The sequence below is a fragment of the Papilio xuthus genome, unplaced genomic scaffold (genome assembly GCF_000836235.2).
Source record: "Papilio xuthus unplaced genomic scaffold, Pxut_1.1 DF827777.1, whole genome shotgun sequence".
Lineage (NCBI taxonomy): Eukaryota > Metazoa > Arthropoda > Insecta > Lepidoptera > Papilionidae > Papilio > Papilio xuthus.
The window spans coordinates 628,604-651,230 of record NW_013530872.1 but is presented as its reverse complement, the minus strand read 5'-3'; the positions used below and the strand labels follow the sequence as shown (position 1 = coordinate 651,230).

Genomic DNA, 22,627 nt, shown 5'->3' with positions numbered 1-22,627 from the left:
GTTTCGTTTTTTCGTATATAAAAAACTTAGGTGTAGCAATTTTTTTTACACAAAACATGCTTTGCATAATATCGATATTTTTTATCAATCAAACTATTATTTACGTGATTATGATACTTCGAATTAGGGACGTGAGAAGGACGTTAGGTGATTTATTTCTTTTTTTATATATTTTTCCTTAAAACTAAATCTATCGTTTATGTCCGCGCTCTATAGGTTGCGTGTTAAATTAATTTTTTAATCTGCAATTAAATCAATTGAAAATGTATTATTTCCGTTATAGAAGCAATCTTACTATATCTAAATAAATATAACTAAATAGCATGTATTATGGGTACATTTATGTTAAAAACGAAGCGAGAGAGGTGTAACAGGGATATACTAAATCGTCATCCATGTTCTGTGAGTACATCTCTAGGTTCGTGAATGTTACGTATAATTCTTCTGAGTTCTATAATGTTTGACCTAGACCGTGTGACATTGTTTTGTTTTTAGCATCGATTTGCGGAATCATGTTAATGAAAGTATAAAACATTGCAACATGCATCTGACCATTCATAAAATCTGTTCATTGAATAACACCTACACAATATACTAGAAGTAACACAAAATAACAGAGTGATAAATACAACTCGGGATACATTGTGAATGCGTTGGATAACAAATCTTACTAATATTAAATGGAAATGTTGGAATAGACGTATGTTAATTATTAGATAAAATTTGACTCAGATATAGAACATACTTTGGAAGAATATATAGGCTATTTACTAAGTTTTTATTAAATTCGTGCGGGCGAAGTCGCGGGCATGAACTAGTGTTGAATAAATAAATGTATCAAAAAAATGTGCTTGAGTGTTCAGACATAATTTTCTTGGCAATCGTTTGTAGTCAACGTCTAGAACATGGTTGTGGTAATTTACCTAATATGTAATTTTATTGTTAGTAATTGAACTTTATATATACACAGACATACAGGATACTTTTGTCTGTACATTATGATTGAGTTTTATAAGTATAAAGTAAGAAATCGACAACAACACAGTGCCACGGCCGTGAGAAATTAAAGCATATTCAAGGCGAAGGCGGATAAAGTGTAATAAACGATATTCGCTACATTCTTGTCATTGTGATCACAATAATGTACGTGACGCATTCAGTCTGCAGGGAAGTTGGCAGGGGAGGGAAGTAGTACTACAAGTAAAAAAACTTCCTTTACAAACTATTAAACAGTCAAAAACAGTCAAACGAAAAAATCCAACAAAACTGTTTTGACTTCAGTATTAATAGAGACTCTTGTTAGTTTCCTTGGAATTTTTATACATAAATATAGTATAAAACATAAGGAAAAGGGAATTTTAAAGCTACACATTTGAAGCAAAATGAAGGGAAAAAAGGGATAGAACGGATGTAGGGTTCTTTCGAATTATGCGAATTTAAGACTGATTTAAAGCTTATATTCTCATGGATATGGAAACAAGAGATTAAACCCATTCCAAATTTAAAAACAACGTTAAGCTTTGTGCTAATGAAGACTACGAAATCCAAAGCAAAGTATCTATTTCTTTAAATGTTACGCTAAAACCAACTGTATCTCATTTGTGTAAGGCTGAAAATTCTTTGAAGTGTAGTTTTAGAGTAAGATTTGTGTTTCCTTTTAGTGAGCGTATTGTAATGTACAAAGACCTAATTGTTGTACCCGTTGAAGTCTTTTGGTTCAAACAATTCTCGACTTGTTAATCGTTTGAACTTGAAACACTTTGTTTGAACTTGATTTGTTTTATGAAGGATATTACTTAATGTACTGTTACGGATTCGTTGTCTAATCATTTTTTTGTTTCAGACGAGTTGAATATTCGTTATATTTTTTTTTCCTTTTAATTAAAAAACACATTTTGAGCTTAAATATCGTTGTGTATAATATTTAAACCCTTATTAACTTGCATTTATATACACTAATAAACATAAGTATATAGTACACGGTGTTAGAATTTCTGTTTAAATTATCTTTACTAAGGGGCGCATCTTTTTTTTACTTCTTCGAAAATAATGATATCGTTAAATCTTAGATAAATATTCCGGTCATGCTGCATAATATCGCTCTATTTTTCAAAAATACCATTCAAATTTAATTTAGCTCGTCTTAACGTGCCGTTGACTAGTTTGCCTTCTTGGGGCTCTACTGTAGTCTTAGATCGTATACAAGTAGCATAAAAACAAAAAGAAAATAAAGACTTTCATGCCCCTTATACTAATATTGTCATCTGGAAGCAGTATAGTACAGTGGTTCCCAAACTTATTTTGTCTACTGCCCACTTTGAGAATAAATATTTTTTTAACGCCCCCATATTTTCACACATTTAAAAACCACTATAACTTCAAATTAAATTAATTAATTATTGTGACCTATATATGTATATTAACGGAAAATTCTGAACGAAACTTTTACTATAACCCGCAACTTGACAGCTGCAGCGCCCACAAGGGGGCGTTATCGCCCACTTTGGGAAAGACTGGTATAGTATAAGAAACCTTATGTAATATAATGTAAAAATCTTTAAATATGCTTTAGCATGAAGCGTCACGTCACGTCACGTTACGATTGCGAAACGTATGGGAATGTCCTCAGGCCTTTGCTGACAATGCGCTGCCCAACGTACGTAGCGTGTGAGAATTAATAGGCGCCTTATTACGAGTCCGTGATTGTTTGGATGGCATTGAGATATGATTGTCGCATACAATTGAAGACGGATGCTTCACTCAGGGGTAGCAATAACGAGCCGTACCCAGAGTGATTTGATAGCCACTGAACGAGTACTAAGCATTGATTTAAAATGACAAATCTACAAATTGGGACTGCTTAAGTGACAGGTAAAAGACTCTAAATGCGGTAGTATACTTTTGAATGTAAAAACCCTTTTGATAAAAAATATGATCTTAGTACAAAATAGAGTGGAAAATTTGTATGTAAATTAATATTCAGAAATTGCTGTTTTTACATTATTGTATGTCAAAGTACATTTTAAATAAACGGAATAAATCACATAATATTTATATTTATAACAAGTACTGACATACTTTGGTTTCTCAGTTAAATTATGTAAGCGTAATTCGTGACATAACGTTAAATGAAGCGATGTAATAACATTAATTAAGAGTAAACAAAGTTTCAAGTACAGGATAATTCCGCGGAGACCGTGTGAACAGAGACCAGCCTTAAGACTTAATTGTTCAATTGTAGATGTTGTGTACAACGCATAATATACGTAAATAGTCAGCCATGGACGCAGATGTTTTTACAGTCTTAACAGCATTTAAGTTTATAAAATTATCACTTAGGTAAGATAGGTCTTGTAGTTTGTTTTCTATTGTATAGGAGGGGAAATCTACGTATGATACTCTGCCTTTTGGGGGTAAGACAAGGTTATGAGATTCCTACACACTAAAACATTGTCGTTGGCTAACCTCAAGTGCGTGTGCTAGACATATATAAAGTACTATCTGTCGCCTGCGACTTCGACCGTGTGGAATTAAAAAAAAATTAATAAGTAAGTAGCCAATGTGTTTAACTATACATCTATACCAATTTAAGCAAGATCCATGCAACCGCTCTTGAGATAACTTCAGACATCCATCCATCCAAACATTCCCATTTATATTAGTAAGTAAGTGTCACACACATACACACGTTAAGCGTCAATAGCCTAATGGTTAAGGGTACGGATTTCCGATCACGAGGTCGGAGGTTCGAATCCCGCCATTCAACTATTGTCGTAAACCATATCATAGCACAATCCTAGAACTTAGTTGGAATGTTAAAAAATAAAAGAAATATTATTTTTTTTAAATCTGCTAATATTAAAAAAAAAATCGTTTCTATATTTCAGTCTCTATTTCATAAATATAATGTTATTGGAAAAAACTGATCAGAGCAATGCTCGCTTCTTGTTTTAATAAGATAATGAACTCAAACGGAATTTTTAAGAAAAACTTTGTAAAAACGTGTGAATTTAAGTACAATTAAAATATTGTGAAGAAAATATTTTTGGAACATTTTGACCGGATACTTTGATTTTTTGTGTCTTTATCTTGATTTTTTTATGAAGATAATTAAATTAATTTAATAATTATAAGGATGTTTTTATTTTAGTTGTTTTGTTGCTTTTTATTTTCGCTGAACAATGACCTTTAATAATATTTAATTAAAATATAATGTAAATATTTCTATATAATTTAAACATTTAATTTTTTATATAATTCATCTCTCAACAAACATTTTCCGTCTTTTAATTATTGAATTATTCAAATTTAAGAAAGGCCCGACACTTTTTATTACGATTGTTCATAGCTATATTAAGATATGAAGTCAAAATATATTATATTTAAAAATATTCATATAGACAATATAAGTACATCCCTCTTCCGACAAGTAAATAAGTATGAACATAAAAACCTATTGTTAAACATCTTTTGTTTCATAATATTTTGACGTTAATGTTTATATTATGTATATCGTTATTTTAAATTAGTAAAATGAATTATTAAAATGAAGGTAAACATCGTGATGCAACCTGCACATATCTGTGAAGAAATTCGAAAATACGCCTGACAGGCCGCAGTGGGCCAGCGTGGTTGACTATGGTCTAGTCACACCTAACATAGGCTGCGAGTCCCTCAGTGGGGACGTAGGAAAGCTGATGTTAGACGTGAAGTGATTTATATTAATTATGACCGTATAAATGTTACAAATAATATAAACACTAATATTTGGCTAGATGGAGGTATCTCCAAAACGTCCGTACGGATCTCGCTGAAATAAGGCATAGACGTAGAACGTAGTCTGGAAGAACATATAGGATACTAATTTATTTTTTATTGCGCGGACGGATTCGCAGGCGACAGTTAGTACATAAATCAATGTTACCATTTAACAAAATATAACGTACCGACATTTGAATATTTGTGTTGGAGATAATGAACTCATCCATTTTCCATCAAAACTTTCTGATAATTTCTGGTCATTGTAATTCACCCTTATTTTATATACCTAGTTTAATAGTTTATATTGCATTTCTAAGTAATAAAATTATTAATTCAAGTTATCTGTGATTTACCTACCTTACCTTTTTGTTTCGAAGGTTTTTATTACAGTTGTAAACTAGTCATATATTTTTCTCTGTTCCAATAAATCAGAGTATTATATACGGTTATTAAGTTCTAGATGACTATTATATGACATCAGTGTCAAGATGGCCGCCGTAGACAATGAAGTTAAGGCGTTTTTATAGTTTTTTTAACACAATGCCTTAATTGTGATTACTCAGAATTTTACGTAGTTACATGAGTCATGTCATGGATAAAAAAAATTGTATTTATGTTGGTTTTAAATAATCACAGTGAACTTTGCTGATTCCGATTTGAAATTCCGTTGAATTATTACTGGGTAACTTACCCTGGTAAAAACTGTACTTATTGCTTTCTAATAAAATGTTATATTCCTTGATCGCGTCTATCATATTTCGAATAACAGTTCTATCTTCATGTTTAAAGGAAAAGTTCAATTAAATAAAGCTTAAGTTCACGTTGAGATATATAGTTCTGTTCTTATGTTCCGCTTGGTATTTACTAAAATAAACAGCATCCTGTAGTACGTCTTATGCAAATAACTTGACCACCTTAAAAGGCTTTCTCTAATAGCATACGAAAGCACTTAGCAGGTATCCTTGTCACTTCATATTCGTCATTCCATGTCACCTTTGCATGTCACCATTGACCGTGGCCGTGTTACCATAAACTGGACCAACGTTCTATCACAAAAGCACTTTAACTGGAACACTTTTTGTCGTCTATTGAAAAGACACACTTTTGTTATCGCATCCGATCAAGGTGTACATTGCTTTTTTGTTACGGTTTTTATAGTAAATGATAATTTGAGATTTTTTTTTTATTATTAAGTGAAGAAGTACTGGTCGCAAAAGGCTTAGTATTTTTGGAATAATTTGTTTTCAATTGTTAACGATTTTTTGATTAGGAAGATGGAGTGATACGTGTGATAGGTGACATAAATAAAACTTTGCATGTTAACCCTACATGAGTGGGATAAGGACAGCATGATTATTAAAGATTGTTGATTAGTGAGGGACAAAAAGATCACAAATTTTAACATATAACTTTAGCTTAGCACCTTATTATCAATGCATAAGTATTATATTTCTAATAATTATTATTATTAGTATAAAAGACAATATTATAGACATCTAATATAAAGTTGTTTCGTTCCTTGTTCCAGTTGGATGCGCAGCAGCGGTACACGTTGTTCCAGCGCGGGCTTTGGGAGGCTGCTAAACAGATTCCGCGAGATAGCATCCGGGACTTCGGCACATACCGACAACTGCAACTGCTCTCTACCATCGGAGCAGCTGCGTTGCCCCCGGACCAGCTAGATCGAGTAAGTAATAACTTCTAAATAAGCTTTAACAGTTATACTGTAGAAATCTATATTTTGGCTTAAATTATAGAAAGAAAAATAGGACCTGTGACGCATTAAATATGCTAGACTTTTTCATGTGTTTGACTTCATAATTCACGTGCTCTGTCAGGTTCTGTAGATAAATAAATATATTTGTTAGATATATAAATGAAAGCTATTTAAGCCAAACATCAATTTTAGACCGCTCGTAGTAGAATCGAGTACAATTTTAGTTAACATGCAATTTATGTTTCCAGTACAACCGCATAATCAACGACATGTTGGCGGTGTACAACACAGCAGAGATCTGCGCGTACAATGAGCCCTTTAAGTGCGGCTTGCATCTGCAACCGCAGTTACAGGAGATTATGTCGCATTCCCGCGACTGGGATGAGTTACAGCATGTATGGACCGAGTGGAGAAGGAACACGGGCAGGAGGATACGTGATTTGTATGAGCAACTCGTTGATCTAACAAATCAGGCTGCAAGGTTGAATAGTAAGTTTATTTAGCGCCTGTGGAAAATAAATAGCAAACTTAACAATTTATGAGCTTGCAAATGGAAAAGCATAAGTTTATTATTTCTTAAAAAAGACAATTATTTTTATGAATTTGTTCTGTTTCAGATTTCACCGACGCTTCTGCTTATTGGATGTTCCCTTACGAGACGGTAAACATGAGACAGGAAGTCGAAGAAGTTTGGGAACAGGTAAAATATCACTTTTCATTGCAATTAATAAATTACATTTAAAGTCTTGTATTACATTATTGTATTTTACTATAGATTATCGACCAATACCCTTAAACTATCTAGCTTTTTAATCTTTCAGATTAAGCCACTGTACGAGTTACTCCATGCATACGTCCGTCGTCGTCTCCGCGAAGCCTTCGGCCCCGAGAGGATCTCCAGGTCAGCGCCAATACCTGCTCATGTCCTAGGAGATATGTGGGGACAGAGCTGGTCTGGGATTGTGCCCTACACCCTGCCTTATCCTGGGAAGAACTTAGTCGATGTCACAAAGGAAATGGTTCAACAGGTACAAACCTTTGAATTGTAAGAAATAATAATATCTATTAACACTTAAAGGGTTTAAAATGTATATAAATATTTAAAAACAGTTACAAGGTACAATCTTAATATCATTCAAAATAAACATGGCATTCTTTGGGATCGATTGTTAACAATTTGGTATATGTCATTACATGTGATTGGTATAAGTATTGTCATATTTTAACTCTGATGTTTCTTCCAGGGCTACACTCCACTCACGATCTTCCAGCTGGCAGAGGAGTTCTTCGTTTCAATGAACATGTCAGCGATGCCGCCGGATTTCTGGGCGCTCAGCGTGCTTGAGCAGCCTGTCGACCGCCACGTGCATTGCCAGCCCTCCGCATGGGACTTTTGTAACAGACATGACTACCGGTAAGTGTCCTATCACAGGAATAGATAGACCTAATTTCCACTGAGCCTAGCCGCATATCCTGTTTCCACTACATTCGCAAGGTTTTGTGGTTCAACTCGTCTCGAGGGGAACATTTTAAATCAATAAATTAAATACTATGATTGTAGTTATAAAGCTACGAAGAATACGAATGAACACCTCACTCGTCCAAATCAGACAAGTTAATTACAGACAAACTTAATTAATTGGCCATACATTTGCTTGTAAAAAAAGTAGCAGCGTTTTTTTAAGCAAAATATTTTTTGCTAAAGCAATTCGATGTCTTATTTCCAGTATCAAGATGTGCACTCATCCAGATATGAAGGACTTGATCACCGCACACCACGAGATGGCGCACGTCGAGTATTTCCTTGCCTACAGGAACCAACCGAAGGTCTTCCGCGACGGAGCTAATCCAGGTCAGTGCTAGTAGACAAGTGTTCGGAGGCTAATACTTGAATATGACAACAAATACACTCAAGACTTAGAAGACATAAGTCTTTATAAGATCAAGTTATATAAGATTGTAGGATTCCTAAACACGTTCACACACAAATTAATAACAATAATAGATGGAATTAATTTAATCAACACACCAAAAACAGACTAAGTAACATCAGAGCGAGAACACTAGCGCCACCATTCAAAGCAGCTTTGTTACATAAATCAGTATCGCAGGTGCAATAAGTCACGAACAAGTCGCCAGTGCCAGTCTGTCGTCTGCAGGGAGGGTCACCTATCTTCTCGTTCTCTTCTGTTAGGAAACCACAGCCTCGGACGACGCGGACTTTACCGTATACTGCAATATACAGAGATTATTTGGTTGGAAGAATCAGCGATTAATTTCTATGACAAATTAAGGTATACGTATGCGGCAGATGGGCAGTTTAAGCCGAATTTAGGGCTGAACTATGCTACTTCAATGAATGATAAGTTTTCAATGGTAACGTCAAAATAGGTCAAGCCTTTTGGGCTACAAGATTTCTTAATATACTAAGAGACATAACTAAAATATGCGAGGAAAATCTTGTCCCGTAAATACGATTAATGTGTTGTATACTGACTTTCCATTTTAATGGAGCGGCAGAATTTGGACTCGACGGGTGGTATGTGCTCAAGCGGGTCCTTGAGCGAGCAGTTAACCACGCCCAGGCTGAAAGGGTCGAACTCCTCGCCGCAACGAGGGTCGAACGCGCTGTTACAGTCGTAGCAGAATATCGAATACGCTGAAAATTGAACAAACATTTACTAGACTCGGATAAAAAAAACATGTTTCTAAAGTGTGAATTTTCTACAGCATAATATTAAATATTCAGAACCTATGGTCATTATCAGCTCACTATAGAGGGGCTCGGAGCTCACTATCGAGGGGCTCCGAGCCTACCCTAAGTCAGGGGTGATAAGGTCATTGTTAAACATGCTGGCCCAGTGCATGTTGGGTGACTCCAAACATATCTTTGAATCTCTTCTCAGATATGGGCAGGTTGCATTACGATGTTTTCCTTCACCATAAGAACGTCGGATACATCTACATATGTAAATCGGTAATAGGAAAACACATTGGTACATGCCGGGATTCGAACCCAGGACCTGCAGATTGCTTAACTAGCTGCTTAACCCTTGAGCTACCGACGCTCAAAAGGTATATGCACTAAATTAATTAACCTATTCAAACTAAGCTTTTTCGGTGCTGATAATTATATTGTCTGTGTTAAATATATATTCTAAATTCCCTAGTTAACGAAATATGTTAATCATATGTTTATTATTGTCCCCTAAGGTTAATTTAAACCAAGTTCAGGTGCGGTAATCCAATTACAGCGAGTTGTAAGGTTTCTCCCAGCTGCGTCTGACCCACATACATACTCGTAAAATTCTTAATGAGTTTCCTTTTATATACTTTAATTACTTACCTAATCAATATATTTATGTAATCTTTACATAATTTATAAAAGTATTTATAAACCAACCGGTTTAGACACTTGTAGAAAATATTTAAAAAATTTAAAAGAATGCGGAAATCAATTTGATGTTTTGGTTTCATTTAAGAAAGTAACCAATTGATAATCCTCATAATTTTACTATTTTTCGATCTAATTTTTATAATGCGATGTTATTTAAACTTTGCTTGACTTTTATTGCTAAAAATCTCGTCCAACATTCATTAAATTTTAATGCAATGGATTTTAGACAAAGTCAAGAATATTCCGTGTTTTACTTAATTGTAAGTTACGAATTAATAACGAACGTTAATTTTGTTCGATTATAAATGAAATGAGAATTAACTTACTGTGTATTGATATTAAATTGAATATTTTTTTTAATTTGTTTTAATGGTGTATTTAACTTACCATATTTAGCACCACCTACCAGACATGTAAGAATCACTAACCATTTTGTATTTGGAATGAACATTGTGTTTCAGACAATATAATGTACATACGTCACTAACACACACTCACTCGCTACTGAATTACTTTGCCGATATTGTCACAATAATTGAATTAGTAAAAGCACCTTGCCTTGCAGTTAGATGAAAACTTTGACTTTTAAGAGACAGGACTTACCAAGCGCACTAATTCTCTGTCAAAAATGAAGACGAAAAATAACATCTAAACTTAATTGTTTGTGTATTCATCTTGTGTGTTTAAATTTTGGAGTCAATATGCGTTTTAAAGTCAATTTTACATACAAGTTATCAAGATATGGACATGCGTGGTTATCATTTTTACTTTACCTCTTGCGAACAGTGGCAGAATTTACTTAGTACAACAGCAGCCCTGTCTAGTCCATTTTCCAATAATCAAAGGATGCAAGCCTATAAATATTTATTAAATAACACTAAAGGTGCTTTGAATTTATCTGTTTGAGGTTTACTTTTGTTACATATTAAATTAGGTGACATTGCAAATGTTATTGAGTTACACTTATTTGGATTCATTCATATACAACTTAATAAAATTGGAATATCTCTATGTAATATCGAGATAATTATATGCTACTTAATTCCGGTTAATCTCCGGAATAACTGCACCAATTTTAACGGGTCCTTGACGAGAAGGAAGCTGATGCAAGTAGCCATATTTTAGGATAATTTTTAGGGCTTCTTACCTCATAGGAAAAAAACGGAACACTTATAGGATCACTTTGTTGTCCGTCCGTCGCGTGAAGGTAACAAGCTGGAATTTATTTTAAGTTTCTCCGCTAACGAAATCGCGGGAGAGTGCTAGTGTGAAATATAAATTATTTATTAGACTAAATTATTCGTATACCTTAAAGGACTTATTCTAATGTTGCATCATTTGTCAGCAATATATTTTATATTAGAAATTGATATCAAATTGACGAATCTCGTCATTACATTTCCGTGAGAGTCACTTCAGTTTAGAACATGAAACAGCGCGTTAAAATCAGTCAACATGACTCGTCAGTCGCGTATTTCAAGACTACAATGTTTCATTAATTTGCTACATTAACATAATTATTTTTATAGACTAAATCGTTTAATTTACTTATACTTATTTCACAGTTAGACAGACGTTTAACTGTTGATTTCTGAGACAAAAATCACCGTTAAAACATATTGTTATCTTTGTTTGATCAAATATGACAAGGATGTCATGGTTTTTACAGACATTTAGGTCTCAGAAACCAACGATGAGACATTTAATTATAATAAAACAATATTTTACGTGTATAAAGATGATATCGTCTGAAAAATTAATTCTGAAATATAAATTATATTCGAAAAAATACGATCTGCAGTTGTTTTAATCATTTTTTTTATTTGGGATTTTTTGTCCTTATCGGCCATGTCAATACCATAGTGCAATCTGCAGTTGCAGTTAGTAACTCCACGATAGGCGAACAACAACGTATTGCGGTTGTTAATTGCTTGTTCAGTTCGTAATCAAAACAGTGAATATTCTAGATTACGACTATGAAAGTAATTTGTGAAATAAAATTCTAATGGCAAATCTATAAAGCTGTCACTTACAAAGCGAAATAATTGCTATTCAATTACAAAGAGACTGCATATAGCAATGTTAACCTAGTAACGTAATTTACACAGAAATGCGTTATGTTTATAACTACTAAACATTGTGCAAGAGGCTTATTTATGTTATGTTGAAACATGACGAAGAGACATCTTTGAGAACAAATGTAGCACATATTTAAAACTAGCGTAAAAAGTATATAAAAATAGAATAAACGTCAATGTTTATGTTAGACAATGGTTTACAAAACAGTGGGTTTCGGAGACCAAAATCTCTGTTTATGTTTATACAGATATATTGGTCTCAGAAACCCACAGTTAATGCATGACGTTATAGATAACTGTTAGTTATTAAAAGTATTTGAAACTGTTTTTGTTTTTCAAATTCCATTATCTTTAAGATATGATTTTATTTACAAAGGAAAGATAAAATGGACAAAAAGTATTTTAAGGTGAAAAAGCTATCCTAGCTAGAAACATATCATTCACCGTAAAAAACATATTGGTATATGGTACCTAAATAATACAATACCGAAACTTTAACTGTTTTGAACAAGCTTGATTGGAAATCTAAATGGTATTCAGTCTTTTATATAAAATCATTTTATTGATTATTCAATTGTAATGTTGAAACACATCATGAGGAAAGGTTATAGCTGCGTGTTGTGTAAAACAATTTTGATACATTTCTGACATGCAACATGTTGCGTCACAACGTTCTTATATATTAAGGAATGGTGTGCGCGTGCGCATTATCTTACTGATCTAGCGGTGGTTTTACATTGGTTTAAGGGAAGTATTCATGATTAGTCTTTTAATGGAAGAAACTGGGGATACAGACAGAATAAAGCTTATTACTTGATGTAAGCTTCAAGTACTAGAATTTATAATAGTTCTCAAATTCACTCGATTTTAGATCGAAATTCAAGAAGCGAGCTTATCACTATCTCAAAGACCGGCAACGCATCTGCGGTTCCTCTGGTATTGCTGATGTCCATGGGCGTCGTTGAACACCTCGGTGTTCCCGCTGTTCGTTTGCCCCTTCTGTTATAAAAAAAATAAAATTCTCAAAATGTTTCATCTGAATTCAGAAACTTACTGCAAAATTAAAATAATTTCTTTATATCAACCATATACTGAGTTCTTACGGTGAAGAAAAACATCGTGATGCAACCTGCACATATCTGAGAAGAGATTCAAAGATATGTGTGAAGTCAACCAACCCGCACTTGGCCAGCGTAGTTGACTATAGCCTAGTCACCCCGAGCCCCTCAGTGGAGGCGTAGTGAGCTGATGATGATAACCCATAAAACAATTAGGGATTATTGAATACATTCCTAATTAGAATTTCAGATAAAAGTGAACCAAATATGCCTCAGAATTACCAATTTCCAATAGTGTTAAAGCTTACTCTCACTCTTTTTACTCTGGTGGTTTATCTCTTGGTTAAACATAACTATGGTTATAGCGTTGTCATGTGCAATTGCATAAAACGTTACGTACAACATTTACATAATTACTAGTAAATTCGACACTGACTCTCGGCTCGTTGTGAAATGTAGAATAGAACGCGTGCCAACATACAGTTAGACATGACTTACAAATCGTGGTAACTTGGAAAGTCCGATAACTTTATTTGTAACAATTCCACTGACATCTTAACTATACTTATTACTTAATTTAACCCTTAAGAGCTTAATTTCGCACTGCCACTCTTAGAGTCGTTAAATTATTACTAAGGGAACTCCGTAATTGTATATTTAAAATTATAAGAAAATCTACAACATGTTGTGCAACCTACGCACATCTCGAGCGTTCGCTTAATGACAAAGAATAGTAATGAATGGATGTGGTACTTCAATTTTTATTTTTTTTTAATAATTATATTCAAATAAGATATGTACTACACCTGACTATTTTATTGAACGAAATATTTCTTATTACTTTAATAAATGATATTTTACGTATTCAATAAATTAATTATTCAATTTATAATTTACATTTTTAATTTTAAAAGTACATATTAATTTAATTAGTGTTTTTATTTTTATTTTACTACTATCTAAAAAATCAAAAGTATTCTGCAAACTACACCAGTCTTATCTAGTGTATTTACCTCTATGTTTATTACTTTTTTCTCTGTGATCCACTCCACTAGACAAGGAGGTCAAGTTCGCAGCCAGCGCTGCTTGTCCGCGATTCCTATCTTTGTATATCTTTGTATAGCGCAATTCTTTCGCTTTCAGTTGCATCTTCTAATGTTTTATTCATCTATGTTTGTTTTAGAAACAAATATTTACTGACCTAGACAGATATGTGCGTGAAATTATTCATGTAATTTTTCTTACACTGTTTATAAACTACTTAATTAATAGCTAACCGCATTTCTAGTAAATATTACAGGTTGTTATTTTGTGATAGTCTTGTTTAATTTATACTAATAATAAATATATATTTAAACATTATTAGGGTTCCGTACCTCGAAAGGAAAAAACGGAACCCTTATAGTATCATTTTGTTGTCTGTCCGTCTGTCTATCAAGACGTTTTTATTATTATTACGTCGGACAAAGAATACGTTTAGCTATTCAAAAGGGTGACGCTAACAGCTTCTTTGGAATATTGCCTAAAGGGATACTTTTTAATAATATATTGTATTTAATTATTAAATACATATTTAAATATTTGGTTTTTATTGCTTTAATGTAATATATTTCACACGCTTAGCGTTACTATGAAGCCTTTATTTCCATTATTTACGCTAGCTATTCGCTGATACAAAGGAAACTGTTAGAAGGAAGCCGGTACATAACATTTATATAAAATGTTTTATGTACTCCGACTATCAAATATCTAAATCATTTACATAATAATACTTCCGTTTTATTATTAATAAAATAATAGTTTTGAATAAATCTGTTTTATTAACAAATTTATTTATATTTTAAATTAATTATGGATTCATTTAAATCAATTTATGAGTTACGTAGTTAATAGATTATCTGTTCGCTTTGTGTCAATAAATCGGAAATTGAACCCAGTATTCTAAATGTGCAATTTTACTAATATTATAAATGCCTTTATTTATTTGAATTGGAAATTTGGCATACATATAGAACATAGTCTGAAAGAACGCATATGCTACTAATTAGGTGGGCTCATTTGCCCCCTTCTGTTATAAAAAAAAATAAGTTTTTTTAAATTCCCCACGAACGGAGTCGCTGGCGATAGCTAAACAAGAAGTAGATAACGTTTTCCAAAGATCCTAAATTCATCTTATTTACTTTTTATCCACTATTTATGACATTTTATAATTATGTCATGGTTTTTCTAAGTAAAATGTTCAAGGAAACGTACTCGTGGTCCAGTGGTGCTTGTTTCCGGTACGACTACAGTCAGACCTGACGGGGATCACTTCCGCGTGCACGCTTTCTCTCACAACGCGTTCGTGTTTATTGAATAAAGCTTTATCGAGATAAACATTTTATTCGCTCTATTGAATGCGCGTTTAACTGTAACCATTCTAACAAGTTTTTATAGTTGGTTTCTGAGCTCAAAATCTTGTAATAAAACATATCGTTATCCTTCTTTTTCTTTCCTTAGTATCTATGACCAGATATAACAATATGTTTCATACCGGGATTTTATTCTCAGAAACCCGCCTTTATACGTGTAATGAGCGTTTGATCAATGCCAAATTTTTTGACTGATAATTTAATCCTTTGTTTTTCCCAAACAAAAGGTTGCTTTCCATCTTTTCTGGGAGATCTTTTTCTTAACACAACAATAAAATCATGTAAACATCTCGACCGACTTCCACAAATGTTTGTGAAACAATACAATAATTAGTATTAAAGCCGTGTGAACACCGGAACGGAATGACAATAAATGATTAACTTAGCACAATCTGGCTCACACTGCTTTAAATAAGAAAAAATATTGTTGGTACAACAGCGATTTTTTTTATTTATTTACAACATGGAAAACTTACAGCTATAATAATCTTATTAACTATAGACTAGACAACTGAGAGCCAATGACAAGTCTTCACTTATAACAATATTATATCTATAATGAGCAAACAAACAAGTATCGCAACTATTAAACTATAGTAATATATAACAATGTAGTTAAAAACTAAATTATAGTAGATAATTTAGTTTTTAACTTTAATATTTTTTATTTTTAATTTTAATAAAAAAAAAACTTTGCTCGCTTTACTTTTGATTTACAGTTTGCTTGTTAAAATAAATTTTAATACCGCAATGATCAATCTAAAACTTCATAATTGAAGGTTAATCTTCCTCTCCAGTTATCATTTAAAAATCTAAAACTCAAACTGTGATTTTTAATACATAATTATTCGTACAGGTTTCCACGAAGCTATCGGTGAGACAATCGCCCTCTCAGTTGCCTCTCCCCGTCACCTGCAGACGCTGGGTCTGGTGCAGAAGTCCATTGATGACACGGCGCACGACATCAACTATCTGTTTACCCAGGCTATGGATAAGCTGGCCTTCTTACCCTTCGCTCTGGTGATGGATAAGTGGCGCTGGGATGTGTTCACTGGTGACATCAGGAAGGAACAATACAATTGTCATTGGTGGAGACTTAGGTTTGTTGAATCATTAACTACTTACGTAGATTAAAGAGTCAAACTGAAAAACAACACACAAACACTTTGTTAAAGTTATGAAAGAAATATAAAGGTTACTAGTTGTCACCCCCGACTCCGTCCGCGCAGTTTAAAAATAACATAATTAGTAGGCGATGTGTTCTTCCAGATAATGTTCTATTTGTATGCCAAATTTCACTGAGATCCGTTCAGACCTTTTGGAAGTACCTTAAAACAAACGTCCATCCATCCAAACATTCACATTTATAATATTAGTATGATTACACTGTCCCAAAATAATCAGCTCCATCTTTAAAAGATCTTAAAAAAAGTGTTATCAGCCCATGAAGAAATATAATTAAGTTGCGATCTAATATGTCATCAAAGTTAACCAGTCAATCATTCTCACGCTCACCGGAGTTTAATTAACTTGTTTTTTTTTTCTAAGTCGTCCGGAAAATGTATTACGCAACCGTTACGAATTCAGCCTTGTGAATTTCTTTATATGGTCTGAACTTTTCTCTCTATAGACAACAGGAAATAAAGTTTTCATGGAAGCATTTTGTTGTCTCTTTTTATAGAATGTAGTTCTATTTATGTGTAAATATTTTGATATGTTTCATTGATAACAGTAATTATTTATATAATAAGATTTCTTCGTGTAGGGCAGTCTCTCCCAAAGTGGGCGATAACGCCCCCTTGTGGGCGCTGTATGTCTCAAGTTGCGGGTTATAGTAAAAGTTTCGTTTAGAATTCTGAGTTAATATAGATATATAGGTCACAATAATTAATTAATTTAATTTGAAGTTATAGTGGTTTTTAAATATGTGAAAATATGGGGGCGCTAAAAAAATATTTACTCTCAAAATGGGCAGTAGACAAAATAAGTTTGGGAACCACTGGTGTAGAGCAACAATATGGTAAAATTGAATGGGATATAAAAAAAATTTCTTATGTGAAGTTGGTAATTTGATTTCAAAGTAGTTTTGCTGTTTTATGCACTATATACCACATGAAGAAATCTTTTGACTTCTTAGGAACATTTTTTATTTACAACTAGCTGTCGCACGACACTCCGTCCGCGCGGAATTAAAAAATAAATAGTAGCTTATGTGTTCTTCCAAACTATGTTCTAAATGTATATCAAATTTCATCGAGATTCGTTCAGCCGTTCTGGTGATACCTTCAAACAAACCCCACCCATCCATAAATCCATACAAACATATCCATTTATATAAGTAATATGTACCACATGAAAAAACATGACAGATTACTTCTTATGAACATTTTTATATCAAACACTAAAGACATGTCTATTAAATTACCCAATACTAATAGTTAGTGTAAGCTTTAGTAAGAAAAAATAAAATAACATAATGTTACATTATTCAATTAAAATGTGTGACATGTCACATGTATCTCCAAATGTAACATAAGTTTGCCGCTATGTGTAACATGTCATAATACTTACGCTCCGCTGCTCTGGGAAATAATCGCTAACTATTCTAGGTCAGTAAGCATGAGCACAGTTACTTAATTTGACTATTATGTTCTAGAAGTTACAGATAGGGCATCGCTTGGGCAATACATTTAAACATAGATGATTTGAAGACACAATATTTGTGTTCATAAAGAAATTCGTGGATATTTTTTGTACGCTCTTCAATTGTTTGCTGACCTTACTAATTGTTGGTTACTATTTGGTATTTAAAGGTATTTTTATCTCTGTTTTGTCAAAGATAATGAGAGGGATAGCGATATGTATTTTGCAAATCAACCATTGAATGTCGGATATTATGTATTTTTGTGTCCATCCATTTTATTTTTTATGTTTAGCTGTTTTTCTTTTACTTAAAATGTATATAAACATAATAACTAATTCGATTCTCTCATGTTACAATTAGTTTATGTAACGTGTAACATTCATGTAAATATTGGCTAACTGACCCGATTCACTGCGGGCTCCTCATCCATATCATTAACTTTTTTAGATGTTACTGTTGATGACATAATAATAGCAAATAGGCTTTTATTGGTGTGTTACATGTTATAAAGTAGGCGCGTAAGACTAATGTATATTTCATCATTTATGGCAGTGATAAAAATGGTTGTTTCCCGTTGGACCGTTCGACCTAATAATCAATAGGTCCAATGGGAAAAATCTATAAAAACTTACCACGACTATAAGAACATGAATGAATGTGGTTGAAATTATTAAAATTTGAACAATTGAATATAATTAATTGAAGCAGGAAAAGTGTTTAAACACATCTTTTTTATTTTGTTGATAAATTTAGTAATATGTAATAATTTCTGCAGGGAGCAATATCAAGGTGTTAAGCCGCCAGTTCTTCGTTCTGAAATGGATTTCGATCCTGGCTCCAAGTACCACATTCCAGCTAACATCCCGTATATAAGGTAAGAAAAACATGATTTGCAACTTTAAACATAATGTAGTGCGCTTTGTAAATAGAACAAAGAGATATTAATAAATTTATATGTCGTAAAATTAAATAGATTAAAGCTTATGTTACCTCTGTTTGGAATTAATCTTAGTATTTTTAGGGTTCCGTATCTCATAGGAAAAAACGGAACCCTTTTTAATGCTAACCTACATATTCATGAATATTACAGTGTTGTAGGTTTTTTGATTAAGGTGATTCAATACATGATTACATTTTATATACGTATCTAAAATAGAACATCTCAAGTTGCAATTACTGACTGATCTATTGCACGCTTACTCAACGATAAAGTATTACCCCAACACAGGTAACCGATTGCAATATTTTGATTTCGTAACGTGATTAAGTATAAAATAAGTTTTTCAAGTTACGTTAAGTGATGACAAGTTAAAGTTTGTTATTTCATAGGTTAAAGAGCAATGTGTTTTATGAGATATAATGTTTATAATTTTACATTTAACATGTACTCTATTTAATAAAATCTGTTAGAAAAGGTTAATACTTGGATGGAGTTCTTCATTTCAAATTAATTAAATAATTCGTGTTATCAATACGTTTTCGTTATGTTAAATTGCAAATTAAACAAATCATAAATATTTTAACAAATAATATTGTATTTAATACTTTCGGGCATTATTTACATCATTCATATAAACATACGCGCATTTCAGTCGTATAAAATAAAACAGTCATTAAACAAAATTAAACACAAAACAACATTTAAAGCTACAAATAATATAAAAAAAACAAATAGAGATCAGTTCTTAATGGTGGAACTCGTGCCCACCCTCGGAGCTACCGAAGTGTCCCCCGAAGCCCTCTGAACTTCCGAAGTCATGACCTCCGTAACTCTCGTGGCCTCCATAGGAAACTTCGTGCTTTTCCTCGTGGTGAACAATTGGTACTGGTACCTTTACCGGATAAGGAACGTGCTTCTCAACCGGGTATGGCACGTGCTTTTCGATGTGAACCGGTACGGGCCTATCGACTGGTACTTTAACTGGAATAGGCACTTTCTTCTCTACCGGGTACGGGATGACCTTCTCAACAGGGTATGGCGCCGGCACTGGTACTTTCACCGGGTAGGGCACTGGCTTCTCAACATGAACTGGGACAGGGTTGTCAACGTGCACCTTTACTGGGTAAGGCACTTTCTTTTCGACGGGGTAGGGCACGTGCTTTTCTACGTGTACGGGAACGGGTTTTTCAATATGAACCGGTACGGGGTGGTCTACTGGCACATGCACGGGGTAGTGGATGATTTTCTCAACTGGGTAAGGCACAGATACTTTGACGGGGACCTTCACTGGGAAATGCACTTCCTTTTCAACTGGATACGGGTGTGGCACATGTACTTTTACTGGCACGGGGATGTGTTTCTCGACGGGATACGGCACATGTTCGTATACTTTCACTGGGACGGGCCTGTCGACGTGAACTTCGACGGGTACGGGCACGTGTTTCGTCACTGGGTATGGTTTCTTGATATATTCAGGTACTTTGATGTACTCCTTGACGGGGAAGTGCACGGTCTTCACTACTGGGTACGGTTGAGGTACATGTACCTTTACTGGTACTGGTACATGTTTCTCTACCGGTACGGGAATGTGTTTCTCGACCGGGTACGGAAGCGGTACCTTCTTTACGATTGTGATTGTTTTCTCCTCGTGCGTTTCATGTCCGTGTTCACCTCCGAAACTGCCGCCGTCACCTCCGAAGCTACCTCCTTCGCCTCCGAAATCGTGGCCACCATATCCATGTCCGAAATCGCCGCCGAAACTTCCGTGGTCACCACCGCCATATCCAAAGTCAGAAAGACCTCTCTTGTCCTGTTTCTTACTTTCTTCTACTGGTTTTGGTTCAGCCTTGTTATCCTTTTCTGCCTTCTCCTCTGCCGTGGCCAGGCTTATAGCCACGGCCAAGATTAAGGAAGATCGCTGTAACAGTAAAATTAAAACGTGATAAAACTTGAAGGCTAAAATTATCCTTATTAGTCATTAGTGCAATTAAAATGTATTAAAACTGAAATAGAACATCACTAGTTAATGATAAATAGATTATTTTTTATTGTTTTTTTTAATGGATATTTGAATACTAACCAAAATTATCATGATCGCTTAGCAATGTTGTTCAGCGAACGTTCTTACGTTGTGTGTTGTGCTGCAGCTTGTTGGCCAGTTTTATACCACCAGTTTCGTTTCACAGATCCAACATTGCATACTTTCGCCGGCTTCGAGCAACATAGATGTGTGCGTTCACAATATGTTGTTTATACATTATTTTTTGCTCATTTTGAACGATGGGTAACTCGGTTAATAGGGTATCGATTTTGTAAGATTAACTAATTGTCGATTTAATTAACCTCTCCTATGTATTAACTCTTATTCACAAGTCATGTTAATAAAATGGTAACCATAGCTTAGATGTAACGTGAGAAAACATTACGATGTTTTATTTATTATAAGATTTTTATGGGAATTTATAAGTAATGAATTTAAATATTTATCATAAATGTGACAATTATATAGAGGATATGTTACATGTTTTGGTTTAACTAAAGATCAGTAGAGAGGCTTCATAAAAATATAATACTGATTCTTAATTAAGCGTGTTTAAGGGTCATATGAAATTATATATGAAGATTGATAGAGATGTATGGAAGAGTAAATATCTGTACCATTATTATGTAAAATAAGCTCTCGCTCGTTGTCCGATTGCGCGGAATTAAAAACTTAATTTGTACCTTTTGTGTTCTTCCGGGCTACATTTATGCTAATTTTAGCGAAATCCATGCAGTTTTTTGTAGATATCTAACAAACATCCATCCATTGAAACATTTATAGTATTAGTAATAAGACTAGGGATATTGATGAGTTCAAGAGTAAAACAAAATATATAATTTGCCTTTTATCTCTATCTATATTAAATTGGTGATATATTAAAATGTTATGTCGAAAAACCATATAAATCTATTGTCACGATTGTGCCAACATAATTTTATTGATAATAAAATTACTTACCGTGGTACTAACCTATATTTTGTTAGAAAATTAACCGTTCGCTCGCCTTTTTCTTACCAAGGCAATTGACTATAATTTACTTAATGGATATTTCTAATCATAAAAATATAATCCGTGCAATTTTTATAGCCTCGCAAACAGCTGGAGACATTTCGTAATTTGTCCTTCAATCTTATAAATGCGAATGTTTAGATGCATAGATGGCTGGAGGTTTTATCTCCAAAACGGCTTTAAGGATCACGATGAAATTTGGCATAGAGGTATAGAGCAAAGACTGGAAAAACACACAGGCTACTTATATATTTTTTAATTCGACAGCTCGTTTATTATAAAAGTAATAAAGCTTTATCTTTTTCTAAGCCGTCGTAATGTTCATGCAGGTTTTTCTACTTGTATGTGTTCATTTTAACACTTGAATACATGGCATTCTCGGTGGCTAGCTTTTTACGTAAGATTATCAAGAGAAATTAACCCAGTTTTTTAGTATATGATAATTTTCTACACCAATATAATTATTACAATCAAATGCATTGCATGATTTTATCTTTTAGTAGATGCAGACTGTTAATATTATAATTTATTTATATCTTTGTTAAGCGTCACAGCGAAGTCACTGTTAC

General features: G+C 33.5%; 3 protein-coding genes across 4 annotated transcripts in view; 1 reads left to right on the top strand and 2 right to left on the bottom strand.

Annotated features, from left to right (window-relative positions):
- Nucleotides 1-22,627, top strand: part of Ance-3 (angiotensin-converting enzyme Ance-3) — a 101,295-nt gene that overhangs the window by 3,676 nt on the left and 74,992 nt on the right. Inside the window, exons 2-9 of the mRNA XM_013309251.1 lie at nt 6,290-6,448; nt 6,727-6,967; nt 7,096-7,178; nt 7,300-7,506; nt 7,723-7,892; nt 8,206-8,330; nt 16,279-16,522; nt 18,842-18,940. Coding sequence (XP_013164705.1) covers nt 6,290-6,448; nt 6,727-6,967; nt 7,096-7,178; nt 7,300-7,506; nt 7,723-7,892; nt 8,206-8,330; nt 16,279-16,522; nt 18,842-18,940 — 1,328 coding nt within the window. The remainder of the gene's footprint in view (nt 1-6,289; nt 6,449-6,726; nt 6,968-7,095; nt 7,179-7,299; nt 7,507-7,722; nt 7,893-8,205; nt 8,331-16,278; nt 16,523-18,841; nt 18,941-22,627) is intronic.
- Nucleotides 8,491-10,376, bottom strand: crok (crooked). Of its 2 annotated transcripts, none has more exons than XM_013309256.1 (3): nt 10,263-10,376; nt 8,976-9,137; nt 8,491-8,710 (listed from the first exon to the last, which is right to left on the bottom strand). In XM_013309256.1, the coding sequence occupies exons 1-3, from the start codon at nt 10,324-10,326 to the stop codon at nt 8,499-8,501; spliced, it is 438 nt and encodes a 145-aa protein (XP_013164710.1). In that variant the 5' UTR covers nt 10,327-10,376; the 3' UTR covers nt 8,491-8,498. The 2 variants fall into 2 exon arrangements, with proteins under 2 accessions (XP_013164710.1, XP_013164711.1); XM_013309257.1 differs by having other exon boundaries at nt 10,304-10,376.
- Vajk1 (chitin-binding protein vajk1) lies at nt 19,581-21,129 on the bottom strand. Its single transcript, NM_001312461.1, is given in 2 exon segments — nt 19,581-20,924; nt 21,087-21,129. Coding segments are annotated over 2 exon segments (1,185 nt in total). The 5' UTR covers nt 21,099-21,129; the 3' UTR covers nt 19,581-19,751.